General features: G+C 33.7%; 1 protein-coding gene, 1 long non-coding RNA gene and 1 other non-coding gene across 3 annotated transcripts in view; 2 read left to right on the top strand and 1 right to left on the bottom strand.

The window, feature by feature from the left end:
• LOC132750591 (cell surface hyaluronidase-like) overlaps positions 1 to 15,200 on the top strand; it is a 28,684-nt gene extending 13,484 nt beyond the window's left edge. The window contains exons 17-27 of the mRNA XM_060740603.1: positions 364 to 465; positions 852 to 1,035; positions 1,291 to 1,530; positions 3,697 to 3,935; positions 4,422 to 4,598; positions 6,235 to 6,391; positions 7,061 to 7,123; positions 8,124 to 8,202; positions 8,581 to 8,706; positions 9,259 to 9,450; positions 14,849 to 15,200. Of these exons, the coding sequence (XP_060596586.1) occupies positions 364 to 465; positions 852 to 1,035; positions 1,291 to 1,530; positions 3,697 to 3,935; positions 4,422 to 4,598; positions 6,235 to 6,391; positions 7,061 to 7,123; positions 8,124 to 8,202; positions 8,581 to 8,706; positions 9,259 to 9,450; positions 14,849 to 15,033 (1,744 nt within the window). The 3' untranslated portion in view covers positions 15,034 to 15,200. The remainder of the gene's footprint in view (positions 1 to 363; positions 466 to 851; positions 1,036 to 1,290; positions 1,531 to 3,696; positions 3,936 to 4,421; positions 4,599 to 6,234; positions 6,392 to 7,060; positions 7,124 to 8,123; positions 8,203 to 8,580; positions 8,707 to 9,258; positions 9,451 to 14,848) is intronic.
• On the bottom strand, positions 10,360 to 13,375 carry LOC132750598 (uncharacterized). The gene is made up of 3 exons (XR_009628576.1): positions 12,655 to 13,375; positions 11,670 to 11,788; positions 10,360 to 11,278 (listed from the first exon to the last, which is right to left on the bottom strand). It is a non-coding gene; the product is annotated as an uncharacterized LOC132750598 (long non-coding RNA).
• A 2,978-nt stretch (positions 15,201 to 18,178) lies between the features above and the next one.
• On the top strand, positions 18,179 to 18,251 carry Trnak-cuu (transfer RNA lysine (anticodon CUU)). The gene has a single exon. It is a non-coding gene; the product is annotated as a tRNA-Lys (tRNA).
• Positions 18,252 to 19,673: the final 1,422 nt, after the last annotated feature.

Below are 19,673 nucleotides of genomic sequence, written 5' to 3'. Positions count from 1 at the left end.
CAACTAGTTGTACTTCATGATAATTTATCTTGATTGTAACTGTCAAAAAATAAATAAATTTCATAAAAATGTGTAATTAATATCTTATATTTTAACACCGCGAAGGCGTCCAATTTCAGTTTCACGATGTAATAATTTACTGATTTTTGTTTATTTACGAAGAATTGTTTTTCCAAAGCAGAAAATCTAAATAACAAAGTCAGATGATAAGGTTGGTTTCCCTACAGTGAACCCCGAGCACAAAACTGTTCCTGGGGACCACAATTATATTGGAATTAGTATAATTAGTATTACTTTTATGTATAAATACTACCTAACATATTGAAATCCTGTTTACTTTTATTTTTTTCTATTTTATCATAGGGGCAGTGACCAGTCTATATATATCACAAAAAGTATTTTCCTCGGTAGATCTGTTGGGAACTACGAAGATTCGAGCTATCCAGATGCGGTTTTACCATCCGAGTAAATAATATTTACTTACATACTAACTTCTACTTTATCTTGCCACACGACTTAGATTGCTTCCACCTGCAGTGTAATACGTGTCAGTCCGCTTAGCTCAATAAGGAGAGCCTCGTATTTGTAATCCAGAGATCGCTTGTTGGGCGAAAGTTCTCCTTGACTATCGGGAATATAGTCGAATGGTCATTTGATTCTCACTGCTGCTTCAGAAATCAACTTCATTTTAATTATCACATCAAAATTAGACTATCTGATAAGTGATATTATCCGCTTTAGCTGCAGGTCGGTTTGAAATAAGTGTCATTGTATGTCCTGTAACGCGAATAAAGGGTTAATTATAAGGCGTTTGGCTCGAAACTTTAATTTAATAATCTTAATTATTTCAGACTTGGACAGATCCTCGGCACAGTGTTTCACGACGGTCCCACTTACTTCAGTAAGTGCTGGTTTGACGGTTTCCAGGGTAACGAAACATTCATTTCTGGAGCGATTGGTTTTGCACCTAAATTGAAAACCGACACATCAGTTGTTAGCACGGTTACTGACATGAGATTTGGTTTTGTTGATGGGGTAAGTTATATGTCAATTTGGCACTTGCGTTAAGTTTGGTACAAACAGGTAGCTGATTAAATCATCTGACTTCCTAAAACTTCTTTGGACTCCTCATAACATGGCGGAATTCGATGCCTCTACAGTATGCTTTAACCAAACGATTGGTCGCCTTAACCACTTGTATATGGAGGCCCACCAGGCTTATCTTTATGAACGATCTATCACTGCTTAAATCTTTTCTATTTCTAAATCTACGGACAATATCATTGACAGGAAGATGGTACTCGTGTATTTGACGGTCTGGTTGATGACAGTATTCAGGGGATTATAGAATTTAGCATCCAAGAGGCTTCCACGTTCCGTGACGTTGACGGTTCCGTCACACGCTGTCCCTCAGACTCCGACTGGACAGGACCTGTTCAAGTTATAAAGTCCGAGCCAACCACAATTACGGAGAAATGTGTGTATAGGGATAACTGGAACATGGCAGTTTGTAATGACCTATATGGCAAGGTAAAACATTAACTCAACAGTTTTTTAATACTTTGTTTATATTTCATGTTCGTGAAGTTGGCAGCCTAACAGCCTGGCAGCCTAGCAACCTGAAGTTGGCAGCCTAACAACCTGGCAGCCTAGCAGCCTGAAGTTGGCAGCCTAGCAGCTTGGCAACTTATTATACTCAATAGGTCAATAAAACATTGCGTTTAACTTTTTATTTGTTACATTAATTTCACTGACTTAAGCAACGCTCGTAAAGTAGTGGGCAAATAAATTGTTGCTTGAAAAAAAAAATGTTGATAAAGTTCTGTATGATATAGTATGAACATTTAAATGTGATGAAAAATAATATTTTGTTCTATATGGATATATGTACCTCACACTTGGTTAATACTAAATGCTATCAAGTTATCAACGCTATCATTTATTGTAATACAGATATTCCATTATAGACCAATTCACTTCTATAAGGCACATTTGAAGATATTACTAATGCTTTTAAATATCTCATATTGCGCATCTAATCATGGAAGAGACCAATATATAACTTGTTCCATGTATACAGTAGACAATACATTCGGATATCTTTGTATCGTTGCTGTGATAAACAAGAACGATGTAATGAAAAATACGCGTGATTCGCGAGCCGTTTCTGAGCTCGATTCCAGTTATTGTTTTCAAGATATATACCCTATAGATACTAACATAATATAACGATTTCAAGCTCAATATTATCTTAAGTGGCAATTTGACCCATTTATGAGTATTATACCCATATAGTAAATGAAAGGCAAAATAATTATAAATTTTGCCGTTTTTTCTTTCAATTTTATAATTTACTTCGCATGAACGATAAATAACTCACATAGCCCGTAATATACATCGGATTTTACTTGTAACGTTAAATTTGGCAGTCTTTTTATATTTTAGGTAGGTTTATATTTTATCATTAACATTTTCCAATGTTAACTGTTGATCGATCACTTTATTATGACAGCCATTATTTTGGAATATATAGTCAGTTCAGCTCCACTTGACAATGGAAAAATGACAATGTCACTTTAAGTAATAGTCGCACGTAGAGCTCCTGTTCCCAGTTTAGAAAATTATTGCTTTCAGTTCGTTTTAATTGCATTGATTTTCAACGAATATGTTTGAACATAATATTATGTTGTAGAGATTTCGGGTTTGTATCGAAAAATTATCGGCAAAACAGAATTTCTTTTATTACTCCGTCTAAATTTGTATCAATAATTTCTTTTAAATCATTCACAAAAAAAATTAAAATTGCCAAGTTAAACTCGAGTTCCCACGGTTTGAATCCTATCCCTGATTCGAAAATGTCGGTACACAAATTTTTACTGGTTCATACATAGACCTGATAGTTCTAATAAATCAAGAGCTAGAGTCTTGCTGTATGAGTTTGTTTAAAAGTAGTACCCTATTTATTTTATCAAAACATTTCTCAAAATCTACAAATATACCAAAAAGTTTTTTCTCCTCACTTAGTACTTTTGCAATTTAACAAATGTCAAACTGTGTTGGCTTGCCCATTTGAAAGCCAGTCTGGTACGGGTTAATTTTTTGGTATTTTCTCGCCCGTTTTGTAAGTTGGTTTAATTAACAAAATTTGAGCATGAATTTTCCCAAAGATATTGATATCTTTATTATTCTTTATTGTTTTCCGAGTTATCCGCACTTCCATTTAAAAAAAACCGGAACAATTATATATATACCTTTAATTAACGCTTTATCATACAGTTTAATTAGAAAAGAGTTTTTAATATTTAAATATTTCCGAGGAGGGTAAGTTATGAACTCTCCGTTTTTTTTTTTTTTTTTTTTTTTTTTTTTTATATTTTTTGTTTATTGTTTTTTTTTACAACACAACCTGTATTTTCTAAAAAAAAAAAAAAAAAAAAGGAGAGAGCCATGTTGGCATTTTTGGTACATTTGCAATTAACATAAAAAATTTTTTCTGAATGTTGAGGCCAAATGGTGAAACTAGTTGACTTGTGTGGCCCTTTGTCGTGAAGCATGTTGGTAAATAAAGCGCGTTCGAAAAATTAATTATGATAAATACCCAGACTTGATTTAATGACGTTTTTTTTATCTAAGCGGTCTATGTATATACTGACATTTTGGTGAGAATTATTTTTTTATTACTTATTGATATTAAAGTTGATGTTCGGTGCGCTCGACTATTTCCCTGGAACAACAGAGAAAGATTTCAATACCTACACTAGACAGGTCCGGAGACGTCGCTTTGACGATGATGATGAAATATATGCAGAAGATGATGGAAACTTGGAGCGGAAAGAATTTACTACGATTATCGGCAAAGATGAATATTACTACGAGTTTCAGTATATAGAAGATTTCCCGAAGAAGATGAGAGTCACAGGGAAAGGTATTGAAAAGTGAGTAATGTTTCGATTCCCAGTCTTTTTATTATTATTTACTAACACTTTGCCTACTAGTGGCATCTGTAAAAAACAAAGATTAGCCGTAACACCCATGCTGTCTGATCAGGGTCTACACTGTTCTGTATCAGTCAGTATTTATTTTGAACTCCTACCTAAAACTGATGAGTTTGTCAAGCTTGCTAAATAAAATGAGAACCAAGATGAACGAGACAATGTACCCCGACATAGCCACATCGGCAAGGCGCCCAAGAGCTCCAAAAGGTAGACATGTCCGTTTTAGTTAATAAAAGTGTTTTTGGGCTAATAATTTAAAAGCACAGTGCTTTACAAGATTGCACGCCACTGAAATAATGGCATATAGATGTGAAAAATAGTTTTTTTTATTTGTTTTAAAAGCACATTGATATTTTTATGTTGAAATGATAATATATCGCAGGACTTTAAGCATGGCTCTACGACAATCTATATTTCTATTTATAGAGGCAAATCTGTGGTCGTTGGCGTTTGTTTACCAGAGGGCGCTAATGAAGAAAACATAAGTGCGTATATTTACACACCAGACGATATCACCTTTGGTGGAGATGGCATGAAATTTGTAGATTCCATGGAAGAAGTTAAATCCGATCTTCGGATGCGCAAAGTGTATCTGAAAGGAAGGTAATAACACTGGTCGGCGAACTAGATGTATCTCAGTTCAATATCATAATTATGATTTAACAGTAACATTGTAATGTATGCCATGATCGAAGTATCGCTGTGTGATCGTTAGAGGTGACTAAATGGGTTCGAATAACTGGAAATAATAGTCTGTGCATCTCTGAGCTCCAGCAGGTGAGTTGAAGCTTGTGACACCCAAAGCTTGCCAAAACCATATATCCTGTAAAGGATAAGATAGAAAACGAAAATGTGAATCTTCAAAGCAAGAAATTTTAAAATGGGATCCGAAGTGTTAAGCTAATGTATATTTTTTACACTTAATTTTACTGAGGACTCTTGCTAAAACGCGAAGAAGATTTCAAAGAATAAATTTTTCCTACCTGGTGTTTTTAAAAAAATGCTGCCCGGGGAAAAATACAGGATATGTGTCCAAACGTTAAGCAGACATGATATTATCATATTATTTAAACATAGAACCCGTAAACTTCAAAGTATCTAAGTGAGAAACGAGCTAAAGCAGCTTTTGTTGCAACGGTAAGGACTATTTAGATTGTACTCGTACCATTGAAAATGACTTTTATTAAATATGGATTCCACACAACATTTGCAAATTCATCATGAGGACGAATCAAAGCTGTATACACTTTCACAATAATGAGTTTATATAGATCTATCCCAAATCATTGAAAACTCTATTACCAAAAATGTAGTAATAATTTAAGAAAACGCCTTTCCGCGTTTGTGAATAAGTCCATATATCAATAATGTGGTTCAAACAACAGAAAGTGATAAATCAAACCAATATATTAATAAATTTTTAAGTGAGCCGAGTTGATCCGTGCCGAGTTGGAATCGGGCCGAGCTGACTCGGGGGCCGAGTATGTTAGGGCCGAGCTGACACTAATTCAATTTAAATACATATATAGATATAATTAGACAATATACCAGTGAACTAAAGTGGGCCATACCCTGTCGGCTGACTGGTCGGCTTAAGCAAAGAAACGATAGGTTGAGCCAGACATGGGTCTATGTCTCTGCTTTAGCTACATCGCTATATACCATATACCGCCCATTTCTTAAAACAGACTGACATGGTGAGTTCCTGTAAGCATTAATAAAAACTAACATACTTTCAACGATGCTTATGACTACCAGATTCTAATATAAAATATCAAAACAAGCTTACCTCGATCAAAGCTCTTTGATTTTCCAGGATTTTCCATCAACTCGACATCGGGAACGGACGATGTCGAAAGACTGCCCACTGACTTGGACAATATTTCATCCACACGATACGTTGTCACAGATAAATAAAAGTAGATGTCGTAGAAAATGGCTCTATGCTCATGAATAAAAGGAAGAACTACACTTGGATTAATTAATGAGCTTCTAAACGAGGTTTACGCAAAATTATACCAAAAAGTCTTACACTTCTCACGGCCCCGTCCGACAACTATCTGCGCATGCGCAGAACGTAAAGTCTTACGTTCCTCACGGGACAGACAAAATTCACCCACACCGGTACACGGATGTTTATGTATTTATAAGCATGTTTTAAAATGAAAAAGTATAACTTACGTAGAGCTCATTGTGAATTTACATACTAATAATTTAATACAATATTTTCTATTTTAAGAATGTTGTACTTCCGCATGAGCTCGAAAAAGGCTCGTGATATGAATTGGGACAGAGAAGATAACAAGAACTGCGCAGGCGCATTCTGTCCAAAGTTTGTACTGTATATGAGTGAGCAGCTAGAATATTCTCCATGTTTCGACGTTACAGAAGATCAGGTAAAAATATCGATAATTGGGGTTTTTTTTATTTAAATATCACCTGTTTTATGTCATACAAATCACCATATAGTATTTTAAAATGAAATTCAAGTACTAAGAAATATATGAATTTCATCGTGTGCTGGAATTGTCAGTTCTGTTCTAGTGAATAAAGTACAATTGGCTTTTGAGTATGATACGTGTTTAACCAGGATATATTAAGATTCAGTTGTTATGTTGTCAATGTGTCAGTCTTGAGAAGTCTTGTGAACAGCTGAAGAAAGAAATACCTTATAAAATAATCTTATGTTCAATTTTTATTACCAAAGAATTATACTATTTGCTTATACTATTCAAGCGCATTTTCATAAACGGCGACATGTATATTGTATATACTAATGTATGTATTGTTTGACATGGGTGTCTAAGGTCGTTGCCCTTCGCCCCCCCCCCCCACCTCTGTGGATCTGTGGATTCGATTCCCACCAAGGACTTTGAATTATTTTACGTTAGGCAGATTACGAAACGTTAATGGTTCATCGCAGTTGCCCGCTAGTGTCTGAAATAACGCACAGAGAAGCACCGCCAGTAAAGCTTAACAAATGTCTTGAAATAAAAACTGTGTATAAACTCCGGAAGCCGCATATTTGTGTTATCAGTTATCAATATGTTGACAATCTTTTTCAGTTAAATAAGAAAATTACTGTCGGAGATCACAGCTGCACACTTCCTGCTTCTCAACCAGATCCGGTAATATATCTATCAAATTTTATATGAATAAAATGGAAATTTTAACCCTTAACCTGCTGGGTTTTTTTTTGTTGTTGTTGTTTTTTTTTGATGGATTTGCCCAGATTTCAATTTGTAACATTCAATTTTAACTTAAAGCAATTTCAATACCAAAATAGTTAAAAAAAGAAAACAATAAAAAGTGAGTTACAAAGAGTATATAGTCTGTTCAGACTAGATGGATGTACGGGGTGGTTAGGATTTATACTACATGTAATAACACTTCAAGTTCCAGCAGGTTATGAGAGAAGACAGATTGCCGTGTTGTTACGCAATTTCATTTTGTTTTGACTGATCATGGTTGTATTTAATTTAAATTTCATGAATTTAATTTGCATTTCAAAAAATTGTTACTTTAACTATTAAAAGTCTGTTTTTCTTATTTCTTTACAAGCTATTTAATCTCGCGCATGTGTGTGAATTCATATATCCATGCAGATATACTTGTAATTAATGCCAAAATAAGCATGACTTTGCAAACTAATTGGTCAAGATATATTTTAATATTTTAAGAAATGATAACTTTATACCAAAACCGTCCTGGTTTGGTTCTTTGTTTTTCTCAACGTAAGATAGATCGATATGCACGCTAATGTTTGGCAAAAATCTGCTCTTAGAGTTTTGATTCATATTACGAGTACGATATTTTTAGCTTAAAATTACTAACAACCGTTTTCTGATATTTATAAACTGATCGTCACTCTTTTTTATTGTAGGTCAATGTTCATATGCAAATATCTTAGTTTCGTTAGTCAAATTTTGGGAAACAAACATTATTTCACTCTAAATGAAACTGACCAATTGAACATATATCAAATAATTTTTCAGAAAATGTGGCTTTAAAAACATATAAAGCGGCTTATTTTTATTCCAAGTTTTAATGGCAAACATTGATATGGACACCAGCGTGTTTTCTGTCAGAACTTTAGTTTAAAAGTAAGCAACTATTGAATTATTTCAGGATTGGGGAGCAAGGGATACTTTGGCTTCAGAGAACGGAAGTTGGGGGCAATGGAGTGGATGGTCAGAATGTTGCAACGGTATTCATGATTTAATAATCCATATGTGGTGTTCCCTGTGCAAACATTGAAGAGATTCTCCAAAAATGGAGACACTGATTTTGTATATACTAGTACATATATGCATTCTTTCCAACTTGAAAATGCTCAAGTTATTCTTTGTATTATTACATGAAATGTATCTTTCTACTTTACTACTTTAGATATATATACATGTATAGGCAAGCCCTTCACATGATGATATCTTTATCAAGACTTTACTGAATATCGTAAAATGTGCTTTATTGGCAACAGTAGAGCTTAGTTAAATAATACATGGCTCCCTGACTTTTGTCTAATTGTTTTAAATGACAATAGAAAAATGTTAATAATCACCTACTGAATTTTGTTTATATATAGAGGCTGGCAGGGATATAGTGCTGACAACTCGATATAGACTCTGTGATGATCCTGCACCTCGTGGTTCCGGTGCCGACTGCACTGGCGAAAGTCTTCAGAGTGCTCCGTGTCCGAACAGTTGTCCAGGTATGTATACGGCCAAAAGTTTTTATTTTTAATGAAACAGGTTATCATAATGGAATTTATAAAAAATTGATAAAAGATTTCAATAAAAAATGATAATATATTATACTTTCGAAAAAATAAAATAGATTTAACTTTCGAAAAAAAAAATGTTGGCTCTTTAACCAAAGTAAATATGTAAAAGAAACATATATTATGTTGCAACTGATTGAAACCTAACAATAAGTACCTTATAAGGGCGTGGTAAATCTAGCTTTAATATTTTGCGTCATTTCTAAGTCGGTTTTGCGCTTTTCTAACCTATACCAGATGGTCAATGATCAAATTACACTATTTGCGGAGTAACCCTGAAAATAAATAAGAGAACTTAAACTCAATCGGCCTTCGATCAAAAATTATCTTGCTCTACTATATTTCTTAATACAAGATAATATGCTGGATACAAAAATTGTGTCATATCATTTATATAATAATTATATTTTCGTCTTCAAAAAGTTGGAATTTCATTCACTTATAAATATAGTAAACTACACCTGATTTCATTTGACCATTCAGTTGATGGTGAATTGTCCGGATGGTCCGACTACACGGATTGTTTTTGTGACGGGATCGCTAAAGGATCAACAGGAGTTAGGACAAAAACCCAGGAATGTATAAATGCTGCAAATGGTGGACAATTCTGCAAGGGAGATTCGTTAAGACATGCAATGTGTAGAAAAACTTGTGGTGAAGCTTCTGAAAGCTCCGGTAAATATTTATTCCATCCGAAGACTTAAAAGCTGCTATAACACGTTTTAAAACATAAGAAACATAAATATATATCATAACAATAACCAAAATGCTGAAACGAAAAACGCTTGTACATTTCTTTAATTGAAAATATATATATACAGTAAAGTCAAATGACTGTTTCACATTTTAAACAATATTCATACTACATACTCAGTTATTTAAACGTTAATTGCATGTATGGTTATTTCACTTTCTTTTTATTCAATTACTACATTTTTTTCTAATCACGGATTTATATTACACTGCACCGACATTTGAAAACAGATTTACAAACAAAATAATAATGATATAAATGATGAATGAAATTTAAATATTCTATGAATACGGCAATATTGACAATCTCGGTAATATTTTGTACTAAAAAAAATGAATAATTTTTCTTCACGTGTTGAGCGAATTGTAAAGGCCGCAATACATTACCCGTAAAACAATTGTGCGTTAATAAATTTGACTACATAACCCAATAAATCTTAAATATCGCATCTTTGATCATCTGTGAATAACTAACATCGGCTTCTTTTTTATTTTGAAAGTGAAATTATTATGAACTTCAAATACCTGCTTTTTATATAAAAAACGTAAATTTACCGCGGATTTCGTCAAGTTAATTTTTTAATCGTCGTTGCGGACAGATAAACTGTACCTTTAAAAAATAAATTAGATATTTGAATTAAACAAGTATTTTTCTTCAAAATAAACTTTAAATTTTCAAAATCGGATAATAAATGGAAAAGCTGTATGATATTTTGTAAAGTAGGTATCCGTTGCGGACGGGCATTTACGCTTAGCGCCGGTAAATTATCGATCAATGTACCTTTATCGGGTGCACGACAAGATATTTAAGCATTTATATAGGGTTAATGCACCTATCAATATTTTGCCCGCCCGGGGGGCGGCGGGCTGACCCAGGTGAATTTGACATCTTAAAATGTTTGAAGTCTAAATCCCCACCCTAGAGACAACCAATTTTGTCTAAATCCCCACCCTTGAGCCTGCTTGGTGCATCAAATGCCCCGGGGGTAGGGGAGAGGGTAAATATCTAAGAGATCAATCAATAAATAAAACTGTTATCAGAAAAACAATGAAAAATATAAGTACAAAGGCTTATGATTAGGAAAATAATGAGTCCAGATTAATGGGCCTCTGAAGTAAGGTAGGTATAGTCACTCCCAATGAGTATATATGTATCAATTGTAGTTTAATAACTTTGATAGTATTCAAATAATTAGACTTTGAAGATAAAATGGGTATTTTCAAGTAATAAAGGGGCATAATTCTGAAAATAATGCATCCAGGTTAAAGGCCTTCTTAGTATGGTAGTGGTAGTCCCACTAAATACCGTACTTAGTTTCGATTGAATATCTTTCATAGAATAGAATGTATGACTTAAAAAAACCATTGCGGACACGGACACACAATCGATCGTATAAGCTCTTAAATATTTTACATTTATAGTTTAGCTACAAAATAAACCTACTAACATAGTTTCTGACACCACATGACCCAGTTTCTGTAGGGATGGTAAGCATGCTGACTAAGCTTAATTATAATTGAACCATATCTGTGGCCTCTTAGAGTGTTAAAACACTAAAAGTTGAGGACACCAGATTTGCGAAGACAGACATTCACCGATTACAATAGCTTCGTGCTCACAGCTCAGATGAGCTAAAAACTTACAACACTTTAACTTCTTATTTTATTTTAACATTTAACACAAAAAGTCATTAAAAAGGACATTCTTCCTCCTCCTGCGGCCAAACCTGGACACTTCCACATTGTTTTTCTGAAATAGAGGGCATTTTTATAATCTTTAAGGTTTCAAATGTATTAAGTTTCATTTAAATTGGACCAAAAATGTTCTAAGATTTGACCTAATGACTTAATTTTTGACCCCTCATGACCTAATTTTGAACATGTTCTAGATTTCATAGAGTTGAACATTTACACTAAGTTTAATGACAAATGGGCCAAAAATGTGGCCATTCTTTTTCTAAGATTTGACCTAGTGACATAGTTTTTGACCCCACATGACCCAACCTTGAACTTTGCCGAGATTTCAGCCAAACATTTTGACCAAGTTTCATGGAGAAACGACAATTATAGCTCACAATGAACACAAAGCTACAAAAAAAACTGACATAATTTTCTTAAGCTAAGTTGCACGGTGTACTCACAATCTGGTGCACTTTCCTCAAGAGCCTGGATAGGAGCAGGAGCCTGGATGGGAGCTTGAGTCGGGATATATAGGAGCTTGAACCTTGATAGGAGCTGGGACCTGGATAGAAGCTTGAACCTGGATTGTTTAAAAGTTAATAATTTAGTAGCACAACTTAACAAAGATTTCCAATATATATTTTTGATAGATAAAACAATAGGTTGTTTTTAATTCTATTGGAACAAAAATGGTACTGAATTTTGTTTTTCGTTTTTTTGAAAACACATTATTTTCTAACAATTCTGCTGGTACTAAGTCTATCAAACTAATCTTGCAATTATGGTGGGGAATCACGTGATATGGAGACTACATGACATGGTATTGCAGCAATTGATAATCTTTAAGATTCTGGTGTCCATGTGAGAATTTTTGTCAATATCTTTGTTTAACAGAAAATATTTTGGAGTATGCGTAACTGACAGGACTTGCAGTAGCCCCCAGTGACATTATAAACAATATTGTGCTTTTTCAGGAGAATCCACCAATTTTAAGTTTAAAGGAACATAATGCTTTTGTGAGTAAAATTTCAATTACTGAATAAACATATCATACTTATCCTCTTATTGAAGAAAATGGCTCATTTCCGCATTACTATTCTTCAGAAATTATTTTTTCATCCAAACATACCTCCAATTATTACATTTGCGCTACATGAGCGCAATATATTTATAGCGTATTTCGAAGATTTTCTTTCATGTCTTTAAGAAATCAAATGCAAATTTTTACATCAGAATTCTACTTCATGTCATTGGTGTGAAACTGAATACTCTTTTATTTCAAATAAAGTTTACAAATACAAAATACACATATTTAGACCACAGAAGTGCAATACCCCTTATGTTTTGTATGGCTTTCAGAAAAAAGCGTTTTTTGGCCTCAGACTCATTTAATGTTGAGGCAATCATTTATGAAATTCAACTCATATTGTCATTGTGCCTGAATACCTTTTTCAAAGACCGTGTCTCGGACGCCTTTGCCTTGCCCCGTTTTCTGTTGGCAGAAACACTCGTCAAATGGTCCAACCAAATGTTCACCTGTTTAAATATAAATCAACATTTTAATACATTCACATTTATCAGATTAGAACAAAGCCTTAAAATAGTTTCTGCAGATTAAATTTACTTTTTATTAGAGCAAGTCACGACCGTAAAGCAATACAAGGCCAATGAAGATGAAACCGATAGCCAAGATTCAAAGCCTCGTTATGACAAGCAGTTGAAACAGTAAATGATAAAAAACAATGATGGTTATACATCTGAAAAAAGGATATTATTTTATCTGGATCTGTTTTGACATACATTGTATTTAAATGCATTTTCTTACTTTATTAAAAATCATATTCTAACAGAGACATAGATAACAGAGATAGGCTTCTTCCTAGCCAGTTAAAATTTCACGCGTGCCTGCTAAACTTAAAACTTGTAGCAAGTAAAACTTACTAACCAGATATCAAAATCAGTAAAATAATACATTTTCTGAAAACTTATGCATTTGTCTATGGCTGCAGGTAAATATATTTACAGTTCCCATTTAAATAAATGTTACATCATTTTTTGTTACAAAACTATTCATATGACAAAAAAACTGGCTCAGTGGGTATGTTCTGCCATGTTTTTCTAAGGGAAAGGCATGGAAAGTTACCAATATTTTAACATGCAGCCATAGATGAAAGATTTACCTTTCAAAGAAAGGCTATATAATATTTAAGGATCAAATGTACATCCATTAACTTACTAAAGTTTTATTTGCTACAAAATGCCTATTTTTTCACTTTTTGATAGGCATGAGTGATATTTCAATGGAGTATATAAGAGCTGCTTATCTCTATGTCTCTGATTCTAATAAGGCTCAAGGGAACTACTGACTAAGTCAGTACACTTGGAGTCCCGTGACTTCAGCCTTTGGATTTGGACTCCCTTGCACGGATTTGCAGGCTGATCTGGATCTACACTGGTCGCATAGGTGTTAAAATAATTAAAAAATGAATAATTAATAACATAATTCTGTGTGTATGTATTCAACATCCGTTTTGTGTCACTTGATCAGTTCATTCATACTGCAGTTAAAGGGATTATCTCAATCGATACGACATTTTCTGCTGTAATCGTTTATCCCCGTACTGCCTCTTTCCGATCAGCTAACAGGTTTTTCTATAATAACTGACAGTGAAATTATAAAAATAAAATTTCTCTTAAAATTCTGCAAATATTATCATTTCAGCTAATAAATGCAAAAACTTTTTTAAATTTTATCTGAATTATTATTATGAATCGAGGACAAACCATTATTGACCCATTTTCTTGTTCTTCAAAATTTCACAACCACTTTTCAATCAGTTAACAAAATATAAACTGTACCACATAAAAATTGTCATACAATGTTAAAATATAACCAGTTATGTATTTTGAAGAAATTTTGACAAACTCAACTTCAGATAAATGGTAATAAACAATTTTAACCTATTTATAATGACATTTTTCAATCTTGATATCTATTTGCAGTAGTAAAACTGTCACAATTGGGGTATGTGGATATATTCTACAGGCAAAGTGAACGTTCTTTTGTGGATTTAGTATTATTAATACGAAATATGTATCAGTTTCATGTGATTTCCAACGCCTTTCAGACTCGCAAAATAAATGGGTCTACTCGCGAAAACAGATGACAAACATGAATACCGCTAGGCTCCACATAGTGTCTGGGTATAGGTGAAAACAAATGAAGAATACAATCCCTGTATACCTTTGCAAATAAATCCCAATGCTGGGGCAACCTTCTCGCCTTATCCCACAATTTTCTCTACCGTAGAAAAATTCGAAAAGTTTCATGTCTGCAACTTCAAAAACACGCCGTCGTCTTTAGACCTTTCGCAGTTACTCCCCTTTTTTATTTTGTGGCGTCGAAATTCCCGAGTCCCGGGATTTAAAAACCGGCCAAAGTCTATTACCCGGGACCCGGATTCCATAAGTTTGTCAAATTCCCGCCTGCCAGGAATGGTCTTCTGTCTAAAGCCCCGTGTATGCCCGCCTCCCCCCCCCCCCGGTAGGGCAAAATATTGACAGGTGCATAACTGGGAGTGTCCGATCCTTGTAATTTCTAATATAGAACAAAGGAAATAATATTTGACATTTTTTTCAGTTGACGGTACATTTAGTTCTTGGGGCGAGTGGACGGAATGTTTCTGTGGAGACATAGCAGAAGGGTCACTTGGTGCGCGGACAAGAAGTCGCACGTGCGAAGGCACGGCGAACTTTGGATATTATTGTAGCGGTGTCTTTGAAGAAATGATACAGTGTGACGCTGATTGTTTCCCGGGACAGTAGATTAAAACTTACAAATGATCTATAGAAACTTGCTCTCATGAGTTCTGTTGTTGTTTTCTTTTTTCTTCATATGTTCTCTATAATTGATAAAATCAGATTGTTCACATTCCGTCGATAACTTATCTACGTTGAGAAAAATAGCAAATAAAAATGTCTTCTTGCAAATACGAGTATATGCTTCATTTTCTTATTTTAGCAACCATCCTTCACCTGATATATTTTTCTAACAATTGTTCTGGCAGAATTTATTTATGTGGATAAACAGTAGCAACGTCATTGGGTTACCATGGCAACCGTAAAAATTGTTTATGAACTATATTTTATGGTTTATGCAATATGTTTTATGGTTTACATAATTATGTCATAAAGAGTGGAACATCAATTAATATGTTCACTTTGAGATAACTTTTTTCAAGTTTTTAAATAATATAATTGTATTCGTTTGAAGGAAATGTTTTAATGTTCGTAGCTAAACATTACTCGATTCAAAATCTGCAATTTCATCAGCTTTACAATTATGTTATTATCTTCCAACAATTATTCGTGAGTCTAGAGTCGTTAGCGAAATAAAAAAAACAATTTTAAAGTCTTGTAAAACACCATTTCCATATTAGGTCACTTTTATTTTTTCATTACATGGTGCAACTTAAATAATGATCTTTTTCGTTAAAAAGTTTCAAGTATTTTATACCAATTCGGTGCAGATATCGAAAATGTGAGGTGTAAATTAGACACTTTTCAAAGAGACACACTTTATTTAATATTACACGGTATAAACGGACTAACAGAAGCAGAACATTATAAGATTATTTTCAAGAAGTACACAATTTTATCAAAAGTAGTAGAAAATTTACATAATAATTGCTTTTGTATGTGCTATATTTCCGTATTTAAGACAACTCGTTGAAAAATTACTGTTATTTCTGATATTTTATCAAGTTGTTGGGGCGTTGTTGCTGATGGCAAATGAATAATTCATAATTAATCTTACTTATCTGATTTACTAATTTTTTTCTTAGTTTTGTTTGTCTACAATTTATAGAAATATTTGAAAACCATACTTATATCGCTTACTTAATAGATATATTAGAATTTCTAAAAATCCACACTTACCATTTTTGAAGTGAGCCAAAAAGATAGACCTTTAGGGAAGCACCCTAGATAAAAATAGTATAATTTTTGGTCTAACTCTTTTGTATGTACAGTAGTTACCTAAGATAATGATGTTAAATTGAGTTAATATATCATGTGCAAATACATCACAAAATAATACATGAAAAATTAATGTTGAGTTGTAGACTAGTCTTGCAATACTGTATAATATTTATTAGATCATCAGGTTAATTATAGTCCCCGGAATCAATTAGAATCGCCAATCTATCAAATGCAAAAAAGACAAGGAAATGGAAAGTTCTCAAATCATGAAATCGCTTATCAAAAACCCCGACCATACCACACGGGTCTCCCGTGGCCATATTCGGTGAAGTAACGGTGAAGTTACGATTGGCTCCAGAAAATGGTACTTTTCACGAAAATTTGTAGACTTTTAATACGAATATACAGAACGAATAAACCGCCTTTCTAAAAAGCAACCATTTCACGTTGGCCTCTCGAGTTCTAGAGCTTTGGGCCTTATATATTGCTGTAAAGAACCTCCAAACTAATGCAATGGCTATTCCGCAACGGAAGCACACACATGGTGACTCATAACGGTTGACTCCAGAAAATACTTGTTTTAACCAAACTACGTATAAACTTGATATACAGAACCTACAAACCGCCAATCCAAAAAGCGACCATCACGAGCCATTACATTTACCTTTGGTTAGAGCTTTAGGCATTATACTCGTAATGCTTTACCTCCCAACTTATACAATGGCTACTCGGCAACAGAATCAGACAAATGTTGTCGTAACGGTTGGCTTCCAAAAAAATGGTGGTTTTTTTTATGAAATTTGTAAGGATTTATACATGTATATACATGTAGAAAGAACCAACTGCCGATCCAAAAAGAAACCATGACACGCGAGGCCATTTTCCATTGGTGTATAGATAATATAAATCCGTGCTTTGATTTTTATTTGAATTCATTTTATCTTCTTTGTCAAAAGGCAGTAACAAATGAACTTGGAATGTTTGTAGAAAATAAATATACTCCTAGCTGGGACTTGAACCCAGACCTTTCCTCCAAAGAGAATTGTTCTACATTAAAACTACCAGGAGAGATAGTTTCTACAGACAAGTTGAATTTGAATTATTGGCCTCAACATTAAGATGTTTGTTCACGCTTTAAAAGCCAATCAATTCTGTGTAACAATTTACTTGATGTGTAATAGAATTTAGTTTTCATAATTCAAGTTTTTTCTAATGAATTATTCATTTCTTAATCAATGCAAAGAATACATTCAGAGTTAAAAGTACTATTCAGTGCCTATTTTGACAGGTAAACGATAGCGACATTTGCCATTCTTCAAGACTAAGAGGTAGTTACATTTCATTCAGAATGCAACATACATGTATCAGGGTATTTCAAATAGTTTTGAAATACTGTACCCTCATTCTACACACTGTTTATGAAATAAAGAATTCATTTACAGAAAAAAACTCAACATCTTCATTTACAAAAAACAAATTCTATTACTTGAGGCCTTCTATTACTTGAGGCCGAACTGTTTTGAGGCCGTGTTAACTGCAATTCGATGTGAGCGAGTCGTTTTGGGGGCGAACCTGTATAGCAATGTATGTTTGAACAAAGAAGTAATGTAGCCAACCTGACAACAATACAGTATAATCAAATAATTTTGTGAGCAACAATTAGTCAATGTTAATTTTTGACGTTTTTTCGTGTCTAACATTACTCTTTTTCTTTTCTAACTCTTTAAACAAATCTTTTTAGCTTCATTGACAACAGAAGTGAAAGGATAGCTTCTCCTTTAAAATTTAACGACTAGTAAGGCAGAATTTACCATTTAACATGTACTTAATTTGTGTCACAAAAGGCATGCAATTATTACCAGATAAGAGTTATTAGCTTGTATTGTGTCAGTTTAAGAAAAAAGTGCAATTTTAAAATATTTGTAGTAAACTATCCACCAAATACATAAGTAATGTTTATAAAATGGTTATAATAATTTTTAATGCAACAGCCCGGCTAGCTCAGTCGGTAGAGCACGAGACTCTTAATCTCGGGGTCGTGGGTTCGAGCCCCACGTTGGGCGATTCTTTTTTTTTTCATTGCTATATCTAGTCACATCACTTCCATCTGAGCCAATCTTAACCCAAAATAATTTTGTTATTGCTTATTATTATATCAATATATACAGGATATTCCATATTTTTTACAGTTAAAATACGGAATATGAAAATATGTACTTTATTTCATCAATATTTTATTTATAAGTATAGATCTATATTATAATTGAATGAATATTATACATGTATAATTATGTAAAAGATTAATACATATATGGATTTTATAGCTTATAATAAGGTATTATATAAGCTCCATGTGAATAAAATGAACAGTATTTGAATTTTAACATAATAATGGCACAACAAACTATGTTTAAAAATAGATACCCATCTCATTTACATTCTCGTGTGTTACAAACGGAGAGTGGAAAGAATTTCAGGACTAGAGGAATAGCAGTTCTATAAAGCAAATGTGTAGATCTACTTTATATGTTGTTAGGCCTACCCTATATTTCTATGTTTTCAGGACGACGGGTATCGGGGACAAAATTTAAACCCGGGTAGCCTTCTAAAATATACGCTTCTCGCGGTAAATAGTGTAAAGGGAGATCAGCGCGTAGGAGATAGTCGAAATGCATAAACTATAGTCATCTCCCCTTGTATACAAGTCGGACTTTTTTTTTAAACGCACGTTGTAAGACCTGTCTCAAATTTGAGTAATGTTCGTCCTTTGTCTGTCCATATACCAAAATGTCATCAACAATTCCAGTCACGCCTGGTAATCTTTCGAAGGCTTCATAAAGTTTCTGTTGAAATATGTCCTGTGAACATATAAGTCCAAAAGATAATCGCTACCAAATGGTGTGTTAAAGGTTGTGTAATATTATGAGGTTTCATCCAATTTCACGCTCCAATAAACACCCGTGGCGTCAAGTACTGAAAAGTACGTTGCACCTGCAAGTTGCGAAGTGACTTCTTCGAAATGAGGTCTGTACAGGGCTTCATTGAGTGCCTTGGGGTCTAGACATACCCCAAGTCACTAGAAGTTGGATTTTTGACCTTGTCGATTATTTCGTGCTTTTCCATCCGATCAAGTTCCTCTCGTAATATGTCTTTTAATGCGACAGGGACCCGTCGAGGTGGGTTTACGACTGGTATAGAGTCGGGCCTCAAATGTATTTTTTTAAACCAATCATTGAGTATATAGGGCTTGTAGCCAGTCTCAGGAGATATTTCCTGGCTATCTAATGAGTAAACAATTTTCAATAAATTTAGGTCAGTGGATGCCTGGAGGGATAACAGGGGTGAGGATGTAGTTTCTACAACATAAAATGTAATAGACCATTCTTAATATTCTACAGCTATTTTTAGAACAAGAACCAGAACGAGGCATAACTGGCAAGCTGATAAGCCAGTATAAGCTGTGTATACAATGAAATTGACTTATC

This window comes from Ruditapes philippinarum, unplaced genomic scaffold (genome assembly GCF_026571515.1).
Source record: "Ruditapes philippinarum isolate M1 unplaced genomic scaffold, ASM2657151v2 ctg2143_1_1_1_1, whole genome shotgun sequence".
Classification (NCBI taxonomy): Eukaryota; Metazoa; Mollusca; class Bivalvia; order Venerida; family Veneridae; genus Ruditapes; species Ruditapes philippinarum.
This window is presented reverse-complemented; position numbering and strand designations above follow the sequence as displayed.